The sequence below is a fragment of the Salvelinus fontinalis genome, chromosome 35 (assembly GCF_029448725.1).
Source record: "Salvelinus fontinalis isolate EN_2023a chromosome 35, ASM2944872v1, whole genome shotgun sequence".
Classification (NCBI taxonomy): Eukaryota; Metazoa; Chordata; class Actinopteri; order Salmoniformes; family Salmonidae; genus Salvelinus; species Salvelinus fontinalis.
Genome location: NC_074699.1, coordinates 10,508,735 through 10,525,721, shown reverse-complemented (window position 1 = coordinate 10,525,721; position 16,987 = coordinate 10,508,735). Strand labels below are relative to the sequence as shown.

At 41.8% G+C, this 16,987-nt stretch overlaps 1 protein-coding gene across 2 annotated transcripts in view; it reads right to left on the bottom strand.

The window, feature by feature from the left end:
• The window catches only part of LOC129834321 (ALK tyrosine kinase receptor-like), a 733,537-nt gene that overhangs the window by 492,295 nt on the left and 224,255 nt on the right, over positions 1 to 16,987 (bottom strand). For both annotated transcript variants that reach the window (XM_055899197.1, XM_055899198.1), the window contains exon 2: positions 1,052 to 1,162. In XM_055899197.1, the coding sequence (XP_055755172.1) occupies positions 1,052 to 1,162 (111 nt within the window). The remainder of the gene's footprint in view (positions 1 to 1,051; positions 1,163 to 16,987) is intronic.

Here is a 16,987-nt window from a genome sequence, read left to right as displayed (position 1 = left end):
GACTTTCCGAAAGGCAGTGTATATACTCAAAACTCAATAACTGTAAATAATACCTCAATAAATGAAAACACATAGGTTTTTGTATCTAAAATGGCCTTGAACACCACACATGATATGTAGGTAGCAAGGATTTATCTGCCTCACACATTCCTCCAATTGCAGTTGCATTTCACTGGTCTGAAACAATATAAAATAGTCTTACAGTCATTTAAAATAAATGGATATCTTTGATGTAGACAATTATTGGTGCCGCAGAGGCCTAAAGTCCTGAGAGAAAGCAATTAGTTGACTTATTCTCGACTTACTGTATGTTTATTAAATATGTAATATCTGTCCTTGTGTTGCCTTGCAGCACCAATGGACTTGATGATTTAGCATACAGAAATAAACAAGCACTCGCAAGATTACTTCTGAATGCCTGGATAATTTTAAATAAGATTTGGTAAGAATCGACATTTAATGAAGCTTCATTACTTTGGCATTACTGTGTAGTCTTGACATCAGCCAAGTTTCATGAAAGACCACTTTTCAAAAGAATTGCTCATTTTCTTTGACAACACAAGACTAATGAATATTCAATGAATAGTAATTGAACAAAATCCACTCTTGCTCAAGGTCGTCTTTTGATATCTCTTTCATGATTTGCTTCTTTCATCATCTGTTTCTTCCTATATACTGTATAGTTTGCACTTGGGTTTTAGTAACACTTGCAATTCAGTTACACTTCAATAAAACTTGTTTCAGAGTATTTCACTGTATCAGACACACTTGAAACACAGTAAGACTTGTTTCAGTAACACTTGCCCGTTTCAGTGGAAATTCAGTGACCTCAACAAAGACCATCCAGGAGGCTGCTAACTTTAAAGCTTGGCGGGGATGGTGAAAAGCAAAAGTGACGAGACGGAGGGCGAATGAGGCAGAGACGCTTATGGGCGTTGATGGAGAGCTGACGCAACGCGTCACATCACATAAAGAGAGTGCCATCTCTCCTGGCCGCAGGACGCTGGGGCCGGTCTGTTTAGCTGAGAGGCTCTGATAACAAGACTCTCACCTGACGTCGGTGCCATGTCCTTGGGGGAGTTCAGCTCATCCTGGGCCATCCAGGAGAAGTTCCAGTAACCTCGGGGGACGCCCAGTCCGGATCGACCTGCCAGCGGCTCCCCTGGAGGAAAGAGTAGAAGAGATGGTCACAGTAATGCAACACATCAAACAAATAATTCCTTTAAAGGAGAACGGAATAAAGTTCAGTGATCGTATTCGTTGTTTATTCAGATACACATAATGAGAGGGGGACAGGTGAGAGAGGGATAAATAGTTGAAAGGAATCAAATGCCGATTCCCCAGGGGCCATGTGGGCCAACCTTTTATTATTTAAAGGAGTGGGGCAGTCCCATGTTTCATGTTTATTGGATTGAATAGAGATAGAGAGGAAAGATAGAGGAGATGTGCTGAAATATTGTAGCAGTGGGCAAGAGGAAGTGGCTTAGACCGCTAGACCACCCCAGTCCGCAACTTCTGGCACTTTTTATGTGTATTTATACATAATCCAGTAATGATCATCCCGTGGTGTGCCTGCATGCTTTGACAACGCGCCATTCATTTTTCTCGACTCAAGCGTTTAAGTAGTCAAATTGTTGCCTGTTGTTTTTACACCAGACACGCTGTGAAGGGAGATCACAGTGGGCAGAATGATTCATTTTTCTGTTCAAGAAAAATACCACTGTTGTGTCGTCAGCAAACTTAATGATGGTGTTGGAGTCGTGTTTGGCCACGCAGTCGTGGGTAAACAGGAAGTACAGGAGTACACACCCCTGAGGGGTCCCAGTGTTGAGGATCAGTGTGGCAGACCTGTTGTTACCTACCCTTACCACATGTGGGTGGCCATTCAGGAAGTCCAGGATCCAGTTGCAGAGGGAGGCGTTTAGTCCCAGTGTACTTAGCTTAGTGATGAGCATCATGGGCACTATGGTGTTGAACGCTGAGCTGTAGTGAATGAACAGCATTCTCACATAGGTGTTCCTATTGTCGAGGTGGGAAAGGGCAGTGTGGAGTGCGATTGATACTGTATGTTTGTGCAGTAAAAACACCAAACATCACAATGAGGTGAAGGTTAAGGGTTCAAGGGATGGTGAGAAGGGAACTTAAAGAGTGTTTCTAGCCCGGTTCTATCACTGCAGACTCCTGAGAACAGCATTCACTATGAGTACTGAGGGATATGTACTTCATTTGTAGCGTTTCAAGTCTCGTTTTGCTATAGTAGATCCATAATGACACCATAATGATTCCAGCAGGGAGTTATTGGCAGTATGGATGTGTGTATTTGTTAACTTACTTCTATATTGATCTGTGTATACCATGTTGATATCAAAGATAATGATATAGTTGCCTCTCCACTCGAATACACAAAACATTAAGAACACCTACTCTTTCAATGAACAGACTGGCCAGGTGAAAGCTATGATGCCTTATTGATGTCACTTGTTAAATCCACTTCATTGAGTGTAGATACTGTATAGTGTAGCAGATAGGTTAAAGAAGGATTTTCAAGCCTTGAGACATGGATTGTGTATGTATCACACCCTGATCTGTTTCACCTGTCTTTGTAATTGTCTCCAACCCCCACCAGGTGTCTCCCATCTCCCCTCATTATCCTCTGTGTATTTATACCTGTGTTCTCTGTTTGTATGTTGCTAGTTCCTTTTGTTCGTCAAGCCTACCAGCGGTTTTCCCTTGCTCCTGTTTGTTTCTAGTTTTCCCGGTTTTGAACATTCTGCCTGACCCTGAGACTGCCTGCCGTACTGTACCTTTGGGACTCCGATCTGGATTACTGACCTCTGCCTGCCCTTGACCTGTCGTTTTGCCTGCCCCCTGTTCTAGTAATACATTTTTCTGGGTCTTCACTAAAACTTGATACTATGTGTGCCATTCAGAGGGTGAATGGGCAAAACAAAATATTTAAATATCGTTGAACGGTGTATGGTAGTAGGTGCCAGTAAGTGCCAGGTGGGAAGCATTTGTGTCAACATGGGCACTTTATATGTATTTATACGTAATCCAGTAATGATCATCCCGTGGTGTGTCCGCATGCTTTGAAAATGGGCTGTGGATGGCTCACATACCCAATTCATGTTTCAAGCCTCCCCAACGACCGCGCTCTCAGGGATGCTGGCCCATGTTGACTCCAATGCTTCCCACAGTTGATTCAAGTTTGCTGGATTTTCATTTTGGTGTTGTACCATTCTTGATACACACGGAAAACTGTTGAGCGTGAAAAACACAACAGCTTTGTAGTTCTTGACACACTCCAACTGGTGCGCCTGGCACGTACTACCATACCCTGTTCAAAGGCACTTTAAATCTTTCGTCTTGCCCATTCACCCTCTGAATGGCACACATACATCATCCATTTTTCAATTGTCTCAAGGCTTCAAAATCCTTCTTTAACCTCTCTCCTCCACTTCATCGCCACTGATTGAAGTGGATTTAACAGGTGAAATCAATAAGGTATCATAACTTTCATCTGGTCAGTCTATGTCATGGAAATGTTTTGTACTCTCAGTACCATAAAACAAGGAAAGTCTGCAGTTACTTTGAATGTGAAAGAGCCCTACTACACCAAGGGTTTCAAATATGCCACTCACACGAATATACGTTTCGTTCCTTGGTTTCCCTGACTTTGTTTAAACCCTCGAAACTGGGAAGCAATTTGATTTGGAACCAATTTGTGTTCTGATGCTATAAAAGAGATGGGACAGTAGTTAATTAGAAATACCTAAGATCTGCTGAGGGCTTTTTCTTTCTCTTTTTCCTCTGTCGTTCTTATGTCTATTTCCGTCTTCCTTGCGTTCTTTCTCTACGTCTCTCCCTTTTGTCTTCATAGTTGTAATGAGTGAGATGATTCATCCAATACACTGTACCTTTACAGGGGACTCGGCAAACCAATCTTTTAATAATTTCAAATGAGCACTGAAGGGTAGATCGATATTAAACAAAGCATGGCTTTCATAAGCCAGGGAGCACAGTGTATAGTGCCTTGCAAAAGTATTTATCCCCCTTGGAGTTTTTCCTATTTTGGTGCATCGCAACCTGTAATTTAAATGTATTTTTATTTGGATTTCATGTAATGGGCAGACACAAAATAGTCCAAATTGGTGAAGTGAAATAAAAAAAATTACCTGTTTCAAAAAATACAAAAAAATATAAAACGGAAAAGTGGTGAGTGCATATGTATTCACCCCCTTGCTATGAAGCCCCTAGATAAGATCTGGTGCAACCAATTACCTTCAGAAGTTACATAATTAGTTAAATAAAGTCCACCTGTGTGCAATCTAAGCGTCACATGATCTCAGTATATACACACCTGTTCTGAAAGGCCCCAGAGTCTGCAATACCACTAAGCAAGGGGCACCACCAAGCAAGCGGCACTATGAAGACCAAGGAGCTCGCCAAACAAGTCAGGACAAAGTTCTGGAGAAGTACAGATCAGGGTTGGGTTATAAAAACGTATCCAAAACTTTGAACATCCCACAGAACACCATTAAATCCATTATTCAAAAATGGAATGAATATGGCACCACAACAAACCAGCCAAGAGAAGGCCACCCACCAAAAAACTCACTGACCAGGCAAGGAGGGCATTAACTTCTTTGGGGTAGGGGGCAGTATTTTCACTTCCGGATGAAAAGCGTGCCCAGAGTAAACGGCCTGCTACTCAGCCATAAAAGCTAGAATATGCATATTATTAGTAGATTTGGAACGAAAACACTCTGAAGTTCCTAAAACTGTTTGAATGATGTCTGTGAGTATAACAGAACTCATATGGCATGCAAAAATCTGAGAAAAAATCCAACCAGGAAGTGGGAAATCTAAGGTTGGTTGATTTTCAACTCAGCTCCTATTGAAGATACAGTGGGATATTGGTAATGTTGCACTTCCTAAGGCTTCCACTAGATGTCAACAGACTTTAGAACCTTGTCTGATACTTCTACTCTGAAGTGCGGTCGAATGAGAGGGGATTGAGTAAGGTCTACCATGAGCTGAACATGCGCTGACCATGCGCGTTCATGTGAAAGCGAGCTCTGTTCCATCGCACTCTTGAAGACAAAGGAATTCGCCGGTTGGAACATTATTGAAGAATTATGTTAAAAACATCCTAAAGATTGATTCAATACTTTGTTTGTCATGTTTTTACGGACTGTAATGTTACTTTAACTTTTCGTCCGTACTTTCCGCTGGACTTGCCCGCGCGTCGTGAGTTTGGAAAGTGTACTGAACGCTAGAACAACAAGGAGGAATTTGGACATAAATGATGGACATTATCGAACAAAACAAACTTTTATTGTGGAACTGGGATTCCTGGGAGTGCATTCTGATGAAGATCATCAAAGGTAAGTGAGTGTTTATAATGATATTTCTGACTTCTGTTGACTGCACAATATGGCGGATATACACTGCTCAAAAAAATTAAGGAAACACTTAAACAACACAATGTAACTCCAAGTCAATCACACTTCTGTGAAATTAAACTGTCCACTTAGGAAGCAACACTGATTGACAATACATTTCACATGCTGTTGTGCAAATGGAATAGACAAAAGGTGGATATAGGCAATTAGCAAGACACCCCAAATAAAGGAGTGATTCTGCAGGTGGTGACCACAGACCACTTCTCAGTTCCTATGCTTCCTGGCTGATGTTTTGGTCACTTTTGAATGCTGGCGGTGCTCTCACTCTAGTGGTAGCATGAGACGGAGTCTACAACCCACACAAGTGGCTCAGGTAGTGCAGCTCATCCAGGATGGCACATCAATGCGAGCTGTGGCAAGAAGGTTTGCTGTGTCTGTCAGCGTAGTGTCCAGAGCATGGAGGCGCTACCAGGAGACAGGCCAGTACATCAGGAGACGTGGAGGAGGCCGTAGGAGGGCAACAACCCAGCAGCAGGACCGCTACCTCCGCCTTTGTGCAAGGAGGAGCACTGCCAGAGCCCTGCAAAATGACCTCCAGCAGGCCACAAATGTGCATGTGTCAGCATATGGTCTCACAAGGGCTCTGAGGATCTCATCTCAAATTCAAAACAACAGAAATCCCATAATTAAAATTCCTCAAACATGCATGTATTTTACACCATTTTAAAGATGCACTTGTTGTAAATCCAGCCACAGTGATGAAAGCAAACCAAATAATTATGTTAGGTGAGTGCCTATTCACAGAATAAGACAGCCATTTTTCCAGCCAAAGAGCGGATTCACAAAAAGCAGAAATATAGATAGAATTAATCGCTAACCTTTGATGATCTTCATCAGATGACACTCATAGGACTTCATGTTACACAATACATGTATGTTTAGTTCGGTAAAGTTCCTATTTATATCCAAAAATCTGAGTTTACATTGGCAGAGAGCCAATGGCAGAGAGCCTTTGATTTTGCAGAGAGCCACATCAATTTACAGGAATAGTCATAATTAACATTGCTAAAAGATACAACTGTTATGCATGGAATAAGAGAACGGACGTAGAACTCCCTCCGTTCTCCCTGCGCACCGCCCCTCCCAGCTCCATGGGTATCGGAGAGGGGGTGCGGGGGGATGGAACCAACAGATCCCGATCTGAACGTCAGGTCACCAGCTGGTCAAATGTGAGGGTGGTGTTTCTGCAGGCCAACTCCCAACGGACGTCCTCGCGCAGACTGCAGCGATAATGGTCGATCAGGGCCCTGTCGTTCCATCCCATGCCGGCAGCCAGGGTCCGAAACTCCAGGGCGAACTCCTGGGCGCTCCTCGTCCCCTGCCTCAGATGTAATTCGCAAATGTGCTAAACACTGTTCCAAATAGGCAAACCCAGCCCCAAACTAAAATACTGACTTCACTAAAACCACAAACCGACTCCCCCTTATCTTCCTCCTTTTGAGCTTCTACTCATAACATTGAATGGTGAGAACTTGAAGACAGACAAAAAAAGTCATTCTTGCTAAGGCCTTTATTTGATTTTCAATCCCCACAATCCAGTTTCGCTCCTCATTTTTGTATTAATTAAAGATTGGCCACTGGATACATACATTACTGCCCAAATAAATGTATTTGCTGTCCGGCAGGCAATTGGGGGTCATTAAACGCTCATCAAAGTCAAACGGCAAAACGTCCAAACCACACTCGGAATTGCACCTCCGGTTCGCCACAAAAGAGCCGCATCGATTTCCATCAGGTGATTCTGACACTCCGCTTAGCGCTCCGACTTTCATTAAGATCTTTGCCAAATTCCCCACATGCCCCATTCCCTCTACCTCCCAAACCCTATTCCCCCATTCTCACTAGAGACCACTAGTGAGAATGGGGGAATAGGCCACCCTCATTCCCCCCCCTGAGACCACCCTCAATCCGTCCACCGCCCCTTTACCCTCATCCACCATCCATGTTTTCAATGACCGGAATGTTACTATGATTAATGAGGTCTAAACAACCCACCTGCCCACCCACCCAATGGTAGATGGGATCACTGGTGATGTTCAGGCAGTATATATTTTCCATTAAAATTAACACCTTGGTTCCAATCAATTCAGTACAGCTCCAGTTTCTGGTACAAAGCGAGTAATAAGTAGCAGGTTAATTTCATTGCCCAAGGTTATATAGGGCAATTGAGGCGGGGCACTTATGATAGGGGGTTATGCCATTCGGAGAGGATCATTGCATTTGTTTAAGTAAAATCATAGTACCAGGGCATGCTCCAAGCCATGTACAGTATTATGAGAGTCACTCAAGTGGGGAATGTACTAAGGTAATTTGTCAAGTCTTCAGGCAAAGGTTACCGATCACACACGGCAAGCTTGGCAAACAAACCTCTTGGATTCATCTTACTGTGGTATAATATTTAATACAAATATTTCAATTCATTTTAAAAGCAACAGGCAACAAAGCACCATGCAGCTTTACAATTTGTTCAGGGAAATTGTGGCTTTTAAAGACAGTCTCTGTCAGAACACAGAGAAACTAAACAAGTTTGAGAAATATTACATTTAAATACATTTCAGGTAAATATAGGACACAAACTATCATAACAACTTTAACCATTCCCACAACTAGTTGCAGATGCTGTGAAGATCACTATCTATCAAATATTCTGTTGCCAAAAGCCCAAGTATGAATATTACTAAATATACTTCAGGTGATTATAGGACACCTAAGCTAACAAAACATGTGCTTAACCATTCCCTACAACTGGTTGTTGTTGCTGTGAAAACAATGACCTATGAAATATTCCTTGTGATTAAATATTTAACCATCATTTGTCGCATGACTGCTGCGTTTTGGGGGAAACCCCTCCGGACATCTATGTTATTTGACATGTGTTCCAAATTTCAGAAGGTACTGTTTACATTCTTTCTGTTGTGTGCTTTGTTCACAGTATTCCCTTTTGATAGAGCTGCTGCAGGAGAGCCCCCTACCTCACGTCGACAATGGAGATGTCAAGCACGTGTCATTGTTAGTTAGAGATTTTCAATATTTTACCCCTGTTGCTGCTTGCTTCTGCCAGCGTTTTCCATAAGTGTTTGTATTTTTGGCACTCAGACAACTAGCAGTCGCAGCATATGACAGTAGAGTAGTGCCACTGGGTTGGAGCTTTTGAGTGTAGTACATTTGAGTTAAGTTGTGTCTACAGATGCCATAACTTAAAACCTCTTCTGGCTGCAGGGTGAATATTGAAAAAACTGGAAAATATGCGCACATTTTCAAACGGCCTCTTAAGAAATTTTTGATCTTACAATATGCATATATTTACTACTATTGGATAGAAAACAGTCTATAGTTTCTAAAAACGTTTGAATTATTTCTCTAAGTTGAACAGAACTATTTTTACAGCCCATTTCCTATCCAGAATTGAGATTTCCAAGATGCTATGTTTCTCTTTAAGACCTTGTCTATAAAAGGGCATGTCACTTAGGACCGTAGAAAAACGTCACACGCCTTCATCTGGGTGTAATGCGGAAGTGAGAGCAAAAAGCAGTCGAATATCTCTTCCAGGGACTGAACACAACATCTTCTAGTGAGACCTGCGCAGTTTAATTTTTTTTCTGGGCGCGAGGTAGAACCTGGACTCGGCTCCTGGAATACGCTCGTTAAAGGTGAATATGACCTCTGGCTACGATATTATTTGATACATGTCACAAAATCATCCTAAAGTATGTTTTTTCAATATACTTTAATTATATTATTGCAATTTATTCTGGACTTTAGACGTGATGCGACGGAAGAATTTTTTGAAGAAAGAGAGATTAGCGCCGCACGGCCATTGTGCTTGCTAACCAAAGAGGGAAATAGTTCGTTCTGGAACCCAACTAAAGACTGTACTGGACAATGGACCCCGTTACAACATTCTGAAGGAATATCAACAAAGATAAGGACCCAATTTGGGATGCTTTTTCATATATCTGTCGAACTGTGCTATGCTAGCACTTGACTAGAATCAATGCTGCCGTATGCTAGCTAATGTTGTAAGCTAATATAACGATATATTGTGTTTTCGCTGTAAAACACTTCAAAAATCGGAAATATTGGCTCTATTCACACGATCTTTGTCTTTCATTAGCTATCCACCATATGTTTTTCTGAAATGTTTTATGAGGTGTAATTAGTAGTTGACGTTGGTGTCTGTATTTTCTCTGGCTACTCCCGTGCGATTTCAGACTGTAGCTATGATGTAGCTATGATGGGAGCAGTAATGTAAAACTGATTTATAGCTCAAATATGCACATTTTATGAACAAAACATAGATTTATTGTGTAACATGTTATAGGACTGTCATCTGAGGTAGTTTTTTCTAGGTTGTTTCGGTTGGTTCTAGGTTAGTTAGGTTGGCTTGTGCATGCTACTTGAATCCTACTTGTGCTGCTGCTACATGTCTGTCCACTTTTTTATTTGGTGGTGAGCTAACATAAATATATGTGGTGTTTTCTCTGTAAAACATTTAAAAAATCGGACATGTTGGCTGGATTGACAAGATGTTTATCTTTCAAATGCTGTATTGGACTTGTTAATGTGTGAAAGTTAAATATTTAAAAAAAATTGATTTTGAATTTCGCGCCCTGCAATAGAGCTGGATGTTGTCATAAGTGTACCGACATCGGGACAGCCCGCCTAACAGGTTAACCACTTCATGAGATGTGCTTACCTGAAGGAATTAGGAAGGAAGGATGCATTATTGTGATTCAAACAAGGTTTCTGTGTACCAGAGGAGATGTGGGGTAGATATACACTAGCTTTAAAATTCACGGATAATAATTAATCCATTGAAAATAACTACAGATGCCGTATCATAATGTGATCATCTTGTTGTTGCAGGAAATGCAAACTTTTAGTGACTTCGGGGTTTGAAGCATGTCAATTCTACTTTAACATTTCAGACTTGATTTGCACTACCGAGAGACGTATTGACCCTTACAAAAAATGTCAATGATTATAATCCAGATAACAATTCACATTTCCTGTTGCTGCAGGATTATTTTCCTGCTGTTTGAAACTGGTTTAAATTAAATAGGTGAAAGCAAGGTTAGGTTGCCACCCTATCACTTTCACCAATTCAACCAATTCAAATCTGCCATTACTTTTTTTCAAGACAGGAAGGATGCAGTTCTACGGTATTTAAACAGGACCTTAGCCTTTTTCTTACCATAGACTACTCAGAAGCATGGTTTATCAACAAATGTACATGATGACTCTGAAAAGTCTAAACGGGATCCTTGAGACATTCCAACTCTGATGTCACCCCATTGAAGTTGGGGGTGGCGCTGTAGAATATCTGACCATTCAGACTGGGTTCAATCTTGTCAAAATGTTTGTAATGATACACTACACGACCACTACACGACTGCTCGTCGAACATCTCATTCCGAAATCATGGGCATTAATATGGAGTTGGTCCCGCCTTTGCTGCTATAACAACCTCCACTTTTCTGGGAAGGCTTTCCACTAGATGTTGGAACATTGTTGCGGGGACTTTCTTCCATTCAGCCACAAGAGAATTAATGAGGTCGGGCACTGATGTTGGGCGGTTAGGCCTGGCTCGCAGTCGGCATTGCAATTCATCCAAAAGTTGTTCGATGGGGTTGATGTCAGGGCTCTGTCCAGGCTAGTCAAGTTTTTCCACACTGATCTCGATAAACCATTTCTGTATGGACCTCGCTTTGTGCACGGGGGCATTGTCATGCTGAAAAAGGAAAGGGCCTTCCCTAAAACTGTTGCCACAAAGTTGGGAGCACAGAATTGTCTAGAATGTCATTGTATGCTGTAGAGTTAAGTTGTCCCTTCACTGGAACTAAGGGGCCTAGCCCAAACCATGAAGAACAGCCCCAACCCATTATTCCTTCTCCACCAAACTTTACAGTTGGCACTATGCATTGGGGCAGGTAGCGTTCTTGGCATCCGCCAAACCCAGATTCGTCCGTCGGACTGCAAGATGGTGAGGACTCATTCATCACTCCAGAGAACGAGTCCAATGGCAGCAAGCTTTACACCACTCCAGCTGACGCTTGGCATAAGATGGTGATCTTAGGCTTGTGAAGCTCCCGGCGAACAGTTATTGTGCCGACGTTGCTTCCAGAGGCAGTTTGGAACTCGGTAGTGAGTGTTGCAACCGAGGACAGACGTCTTACTCACTTAAGCACTTGGCGGTCCCGTTCTGTGATCTTGTGTGGCCTACTACTTCGCAGCTGAGATGTTGTTGCTCCTAGATGTGTCTACTTCACAGGGCAGACATTTTAAGAACTGACTTGTTGGAAAGGTGGTATCCTATGACGGTGCTACATTGAAAGTCACTGAGCTCTTCAGTAAGGCCATTCTACTGCCAATGTTTGACGGGCAGCTCCAGCAGGGCAGACATTTTAAGAACTGACTTGTTGGAAAGGTGGCATCCTATGACGGTGTTACATTGAAAGTCACTGAGCTCTTCAGTAAGGCCATTCTACTGCCAATGTTTGTCCATGGAGATTGCATGGCTGTGTGCTTGATTTTATACACTTGACAGCAACGGGTGTGGCTGAAATAGCAGAATCCACTCATTTGAAGGGGTGTCCTTCAAATTAGTGGAAGGTCAGATTATTGGAAATATGTATCAAGCGAACACCCAGAAACCTACCAAATAATTTCCATTTATCCAATATGTGTTGTAATGCTCTGCTGGAGCTTATTGATCAACTTGAAATACACGAGAATGATGGCATTGATTCCTGGTATGACAGATTTTGTGCTATATAGTGCATTGGATGACTGTGTCAAGGGTACATCTGTAAATGCGTCCATAAAAAATAAAGGCCCAAAAGTAGGTAACCCCTTTTGGAATAAGGAAATGCATTATGGTCACAGATGAGGTTGTCTGAAAATTAATAGAAAGCGTGTCAACATACAGTTGATAAAAGATGAACCTCTATCAAGCGTAGATTTAGTCGTGGGCAGGCATTACAATTGGAACAGCTACAGACCAACAACACACAACAGTTGGAGTGAGATAAACAAGTTGAGCCCCAAATAGCCAAATAGGAAAATGGAGAACTTCTCTATCAAACTGATCTTATTTTTGGGAAATGGGAAAGAGATTTTTCACTTTTATTTTTCAGGCGTTAAACAGCCCTTCTAGGTTTGATTATGATTTTGTTTAAACAAACATGTGCTCGTAAAGATGAGTTGGAGGAATAAAAGTACAAAGGGAGTCATTACTCCCCTAACCAGTATCTCAATGCCAGTCTTACCCTAGAAGAGGTCAGCTAACCAAAAAAGCTACAGGAATTGATGATTGGTCTAATGAAGTTTTGTTAGTCACCTAAATTGTTCCAAATACTATTTGAACTCTTCCAGGTTTGTTTTAAGAATGGCATTGTTCCATCTTAATGGTGCAAATCCGTAATCAAGCCTATCCCCAAATCCTCCAAAAATGACCCTAAAATCCCATTGAACTGTAGAGGGAAAAGTTGGCATGTCAGAGCAAAAATTCTAAAAACCTGTTTTCGCTCTATCATTATGGGGTATTGTGTGTAGAAAGCTGAGGATTTGTATTTATTTAATCCATTTTAGAACAAAGCTGTAATATAACAAAATGTGAAAAAAGTAAAGGGGTCTGAATACTTTCCAAAGGCGGCGTAAATATGTCATTTCGGTGAACTATCCCTTAAGCAGTAATTCAACATCTTTCCCTAGAGCTCTCCCATCCCAACAATATCATTATCCAATCGTGGCAAGAGAGCTTCATGATATGTTCCCCGAGAAACAACCACTGTTGCCACTGGGAAACCTTAGCATTTCAGCATACTGTGTTTCTGTCTGGAGTTAATTCATAAATGATGTGTTTTGTATCTTCAAAGGACATTCCCCGCTAGATCCTCACCTTTAAGAGACAATCATGGCCTTTGATTGAAGCCTGTTTTGGAATCTATTATTTGCCCGCAGGAGATTGCCATGTTGAGGGCTTGTGTTCAATCAACTGAATGATTCATGGGATGTATTTCTAACTAGTTGCACAAGGGGATGCTAATTAGAAAAGATGGAACTTGTTTCGCAAATATACATTGTATACATTGCCCAGCATACAAGATCAAGGCTTTATGGAATGAGAGTCCAACACGTACAGTGCCCTGCAAAATTATTCACCCCCTTGGCTTTTTTCCTATTTTGTTGCATTACAACCTGGAATTTCAATGGAATTTTATTTGGAATACATGTAATGGGCATACATAAAATAGCCAAAATTGGTGAAGTGAAATGAAAAAAATTCCTAGTTTCAAAAAATTAATTAAAATTAAAATTGGAAAAGTGATGCGTGAATATGTATTCACCCCCTTTGCTATGAAGCCCCTAAATAAGATCTTGTGCGACCAATTACCTTCAGAAGTCACAATTAGTTAAATAAAGTCCACCTGTGTGCAATCTAAGTTTCACATGGTCTGTCACATGGTCTTAGTATATATACACCTGTTCTGAAAGGCCCCAGAGTCTGCAACACCACTAAGCAAGGGGTACCACCAAGCAAGCAGCACTATGAACACCAAGGAGCTCTCCAAACAGGTCAGGGACAAAGTTGTGGAGAAGTACAGATCAGGGCTGGGTTATAAAAAATTATCCCAAACTTTGAACATCCCACGGAGCACCATTAAATCAATTATTTAAAAATGTTAAGAATTTGGCACCACAACAAACCTGCCAAGAGAGGGCCGCCACCAAAACTCACTAACCAGGCAAGGAGGGCATTAATCACAGAGGCAACAAAGGCACCAAAGATTACCCTGAATGAGCTGCAAAGCTCCACAGTGTCTGTCCATAGGATCACTTTAAGCCGTACACACCACAGAGCTGGGCTTTACGGAAGAGTGGCCAGAAAAAAAGCCATTGCTTAAGAGAAAAAAATAAGCAAATAAGTTTGATGTTTGCCAAAAGGCATGTGGGAAACTCCACAAACATATGGAAGATGGTACTCTGGTCAGATGAGACTAAAATTGAGCTGTTTGGCCATCAAGGAAAACGCTATGTCTGGAGCAAACGCAACACCTCTCATCACCCAGGAGATCCCTGTCCCAAGAACACCACCAGCATGGTGGTGGCAGCATCATGCTGTGGGGATGTTTTTCATCGGCAGGGACTGGGAAACTTGTCATTATTGAAGGAATGATGGATGGCTCTAAATACAGGAACATTTTTGAGGGAAACCTGTTTCAGTCTTACAGAGATTTGAGACTAGGACTGAGGTTCACCTTCCAGTAGGACAATGACCCTAAGCATACTGCTAAAACAACACTCGAGTGGTTTAAGGGGAAACATTTAAATGTCTTGGAATGACTTAGTCAAAGCCCAGACCTCAGTCCAATTGAGAATCTGTGGTAGGACTTAAAGATTGCTGTACACCAGCGGAACCCATCCAACTTGACGGAGCTGGATCACTTTTGCCTTGAAGAATGGCCAAAAATCCCAGTGGCTAGATCGGGTACGTCTCTATAAGCTTGGCCTAAGAGACTTGCAGCTGTAATTGATGCAGAAGGTGGCTCTACAAAGTATTGACTTTGGGGGGATGAATAGTTATGCATGCACAAGTTCAGCTTTTCTTGTCTTTTATTTCTTGTTTGTTTCACAATAAAAAATATTTGGATCTTCAAAGTGGTAGGCATGTTGTGTAAATCAAACGATACAAACCCCCCCAAAATCTATTTTAATTCCAGGTTGTAAGGCAACAAAATAGGAAAAATGCCAATGGGGGTGAATATTTTCACAAGCCACTGTACAGTAACAGTTCACGTTCCCTAAAGGAAAGAGCTGTAATTGTAGGTATTGTGCCTAGTTATTTGCGTAATTGCTAGAACAAAAGCCTTTACAAATCAGCTGTTTAGATTAAGTAAATCTTGACATGTTATATCTGATTTTGTTATACAGTGATCCGTCATTGTTGTTTGTTCCTTTAAGAACTGTTGTGCACTGCATTGTGAGATTGTCATGAAATGAATGAAGTTCAAGGTGCCAATGTTGCAATGCATGGTATTGTTACAATCCTAAGTAAAGTGAACTTTAAAGGAGTATGTGGGCGCCAACAGGGCATACATATATGTTTAAAGAGTGGGGGAAGCAAAAATTAAATGCGATTTTTAAAGTAAACCGAACTAACCTTTTACCCATGAGTGGTTCTTCATGCAACCTCTCAGAAGTAAAGACATATTGGAAGTCATTGATATAGGACTCTGATAGGTGACTGATCTGGCTGACTGCTTTCATTTGGACCATCTCTAGCTTGCTCTAAAAAAGCTCATGTCCGGTCTATATTGAACCCTTGTCCTGAATGACAGGCGACATGGACCATTATTACTATCTAGTTGTGATTGCTGGCACATGGCTCTGTACCATATAAACTCTTTAACATATAGTGCAGAATAGGCACTGAAATCGATACTGGCTGTCACTAGCCAGTCCGTAACATTTCCAGTAAGCCCAATGATTACACCTTGAGGGAGGCAGTCTGTCTATATACATTGATCTGTATATCATCAATCATTATCCATTTAACCTGCTATACTTTATAGGGGTTTTTTACACTTCAGAGAAACTGGAATTATTTGTTTAATACTTTATACCAAAGAACAAATAAACCCAAAATGTGATGATTTATACATCTCATTATTAAAGGGTACAATTGAAACTGAGCCAAAATGGCGGATCAGTAGCAGGTGCTCAGGATCCAATTGCCTCTGATCTTGTGTGACTAATGAAAGCCTCTATTGATCACGCCAGCCTAATGAGGCTCTATATTATTTCATCTTCATAGACTGGAGGGGTTGAGGGAACTTCAACTATGTACGAAGTGAAACGTGCCTATCAACTAATTTTTCAGCTGTCCTGATGTTGAATTTCAGTGGACTCTTAAATGAGCAGCAGCCGGAAAACCGACAGTGCGGGTGGAATCTTACATCAAAAGGATGTATATTTACATTCAACGTGAGTAACTTTTAAACGTGTTAAACCTCGCAAGGCTGCTGGCCCAGGTGGCATCCATAACCGCATCCTCAGAGCATGCGCAGACCAGCTGGCTGGTGTGTTTACGGACATATTCAATCAATCCCTATCCCAGTCTACTGTTCCCACATGCTTCAAGAGGGCCTCAGTTGTTCCTGTTCCCAAGAAAGCTAAGGTAACTGAGCTAAACTACTATCGCCCTGTAGCACTCACTTCCGTCCTCATGAAGTGCTTTGAGAGACTAGTCAAGGATCATATCTCCTCCACCCTACAAGAGACCCTAGAATGCTGTTCATCGATTACAGCTCAGAATTGAACACCTTGAAGTACCCTCCAAACTTGTCAGTAACCTTGAGACCCTGGGTCTCGACCCCGCCCTGTGCAACTGGGTCGTGGACTTTCTGACGGCCGCCCCCAGGTAGTGAGGGCAGGTAACAACATCTGCACCCCGCTGATCTTCAACACTGGGGCCCCATAAAGGTGCGTTCTCTACCCTCTCTTGTACTCCCTGTTCACCC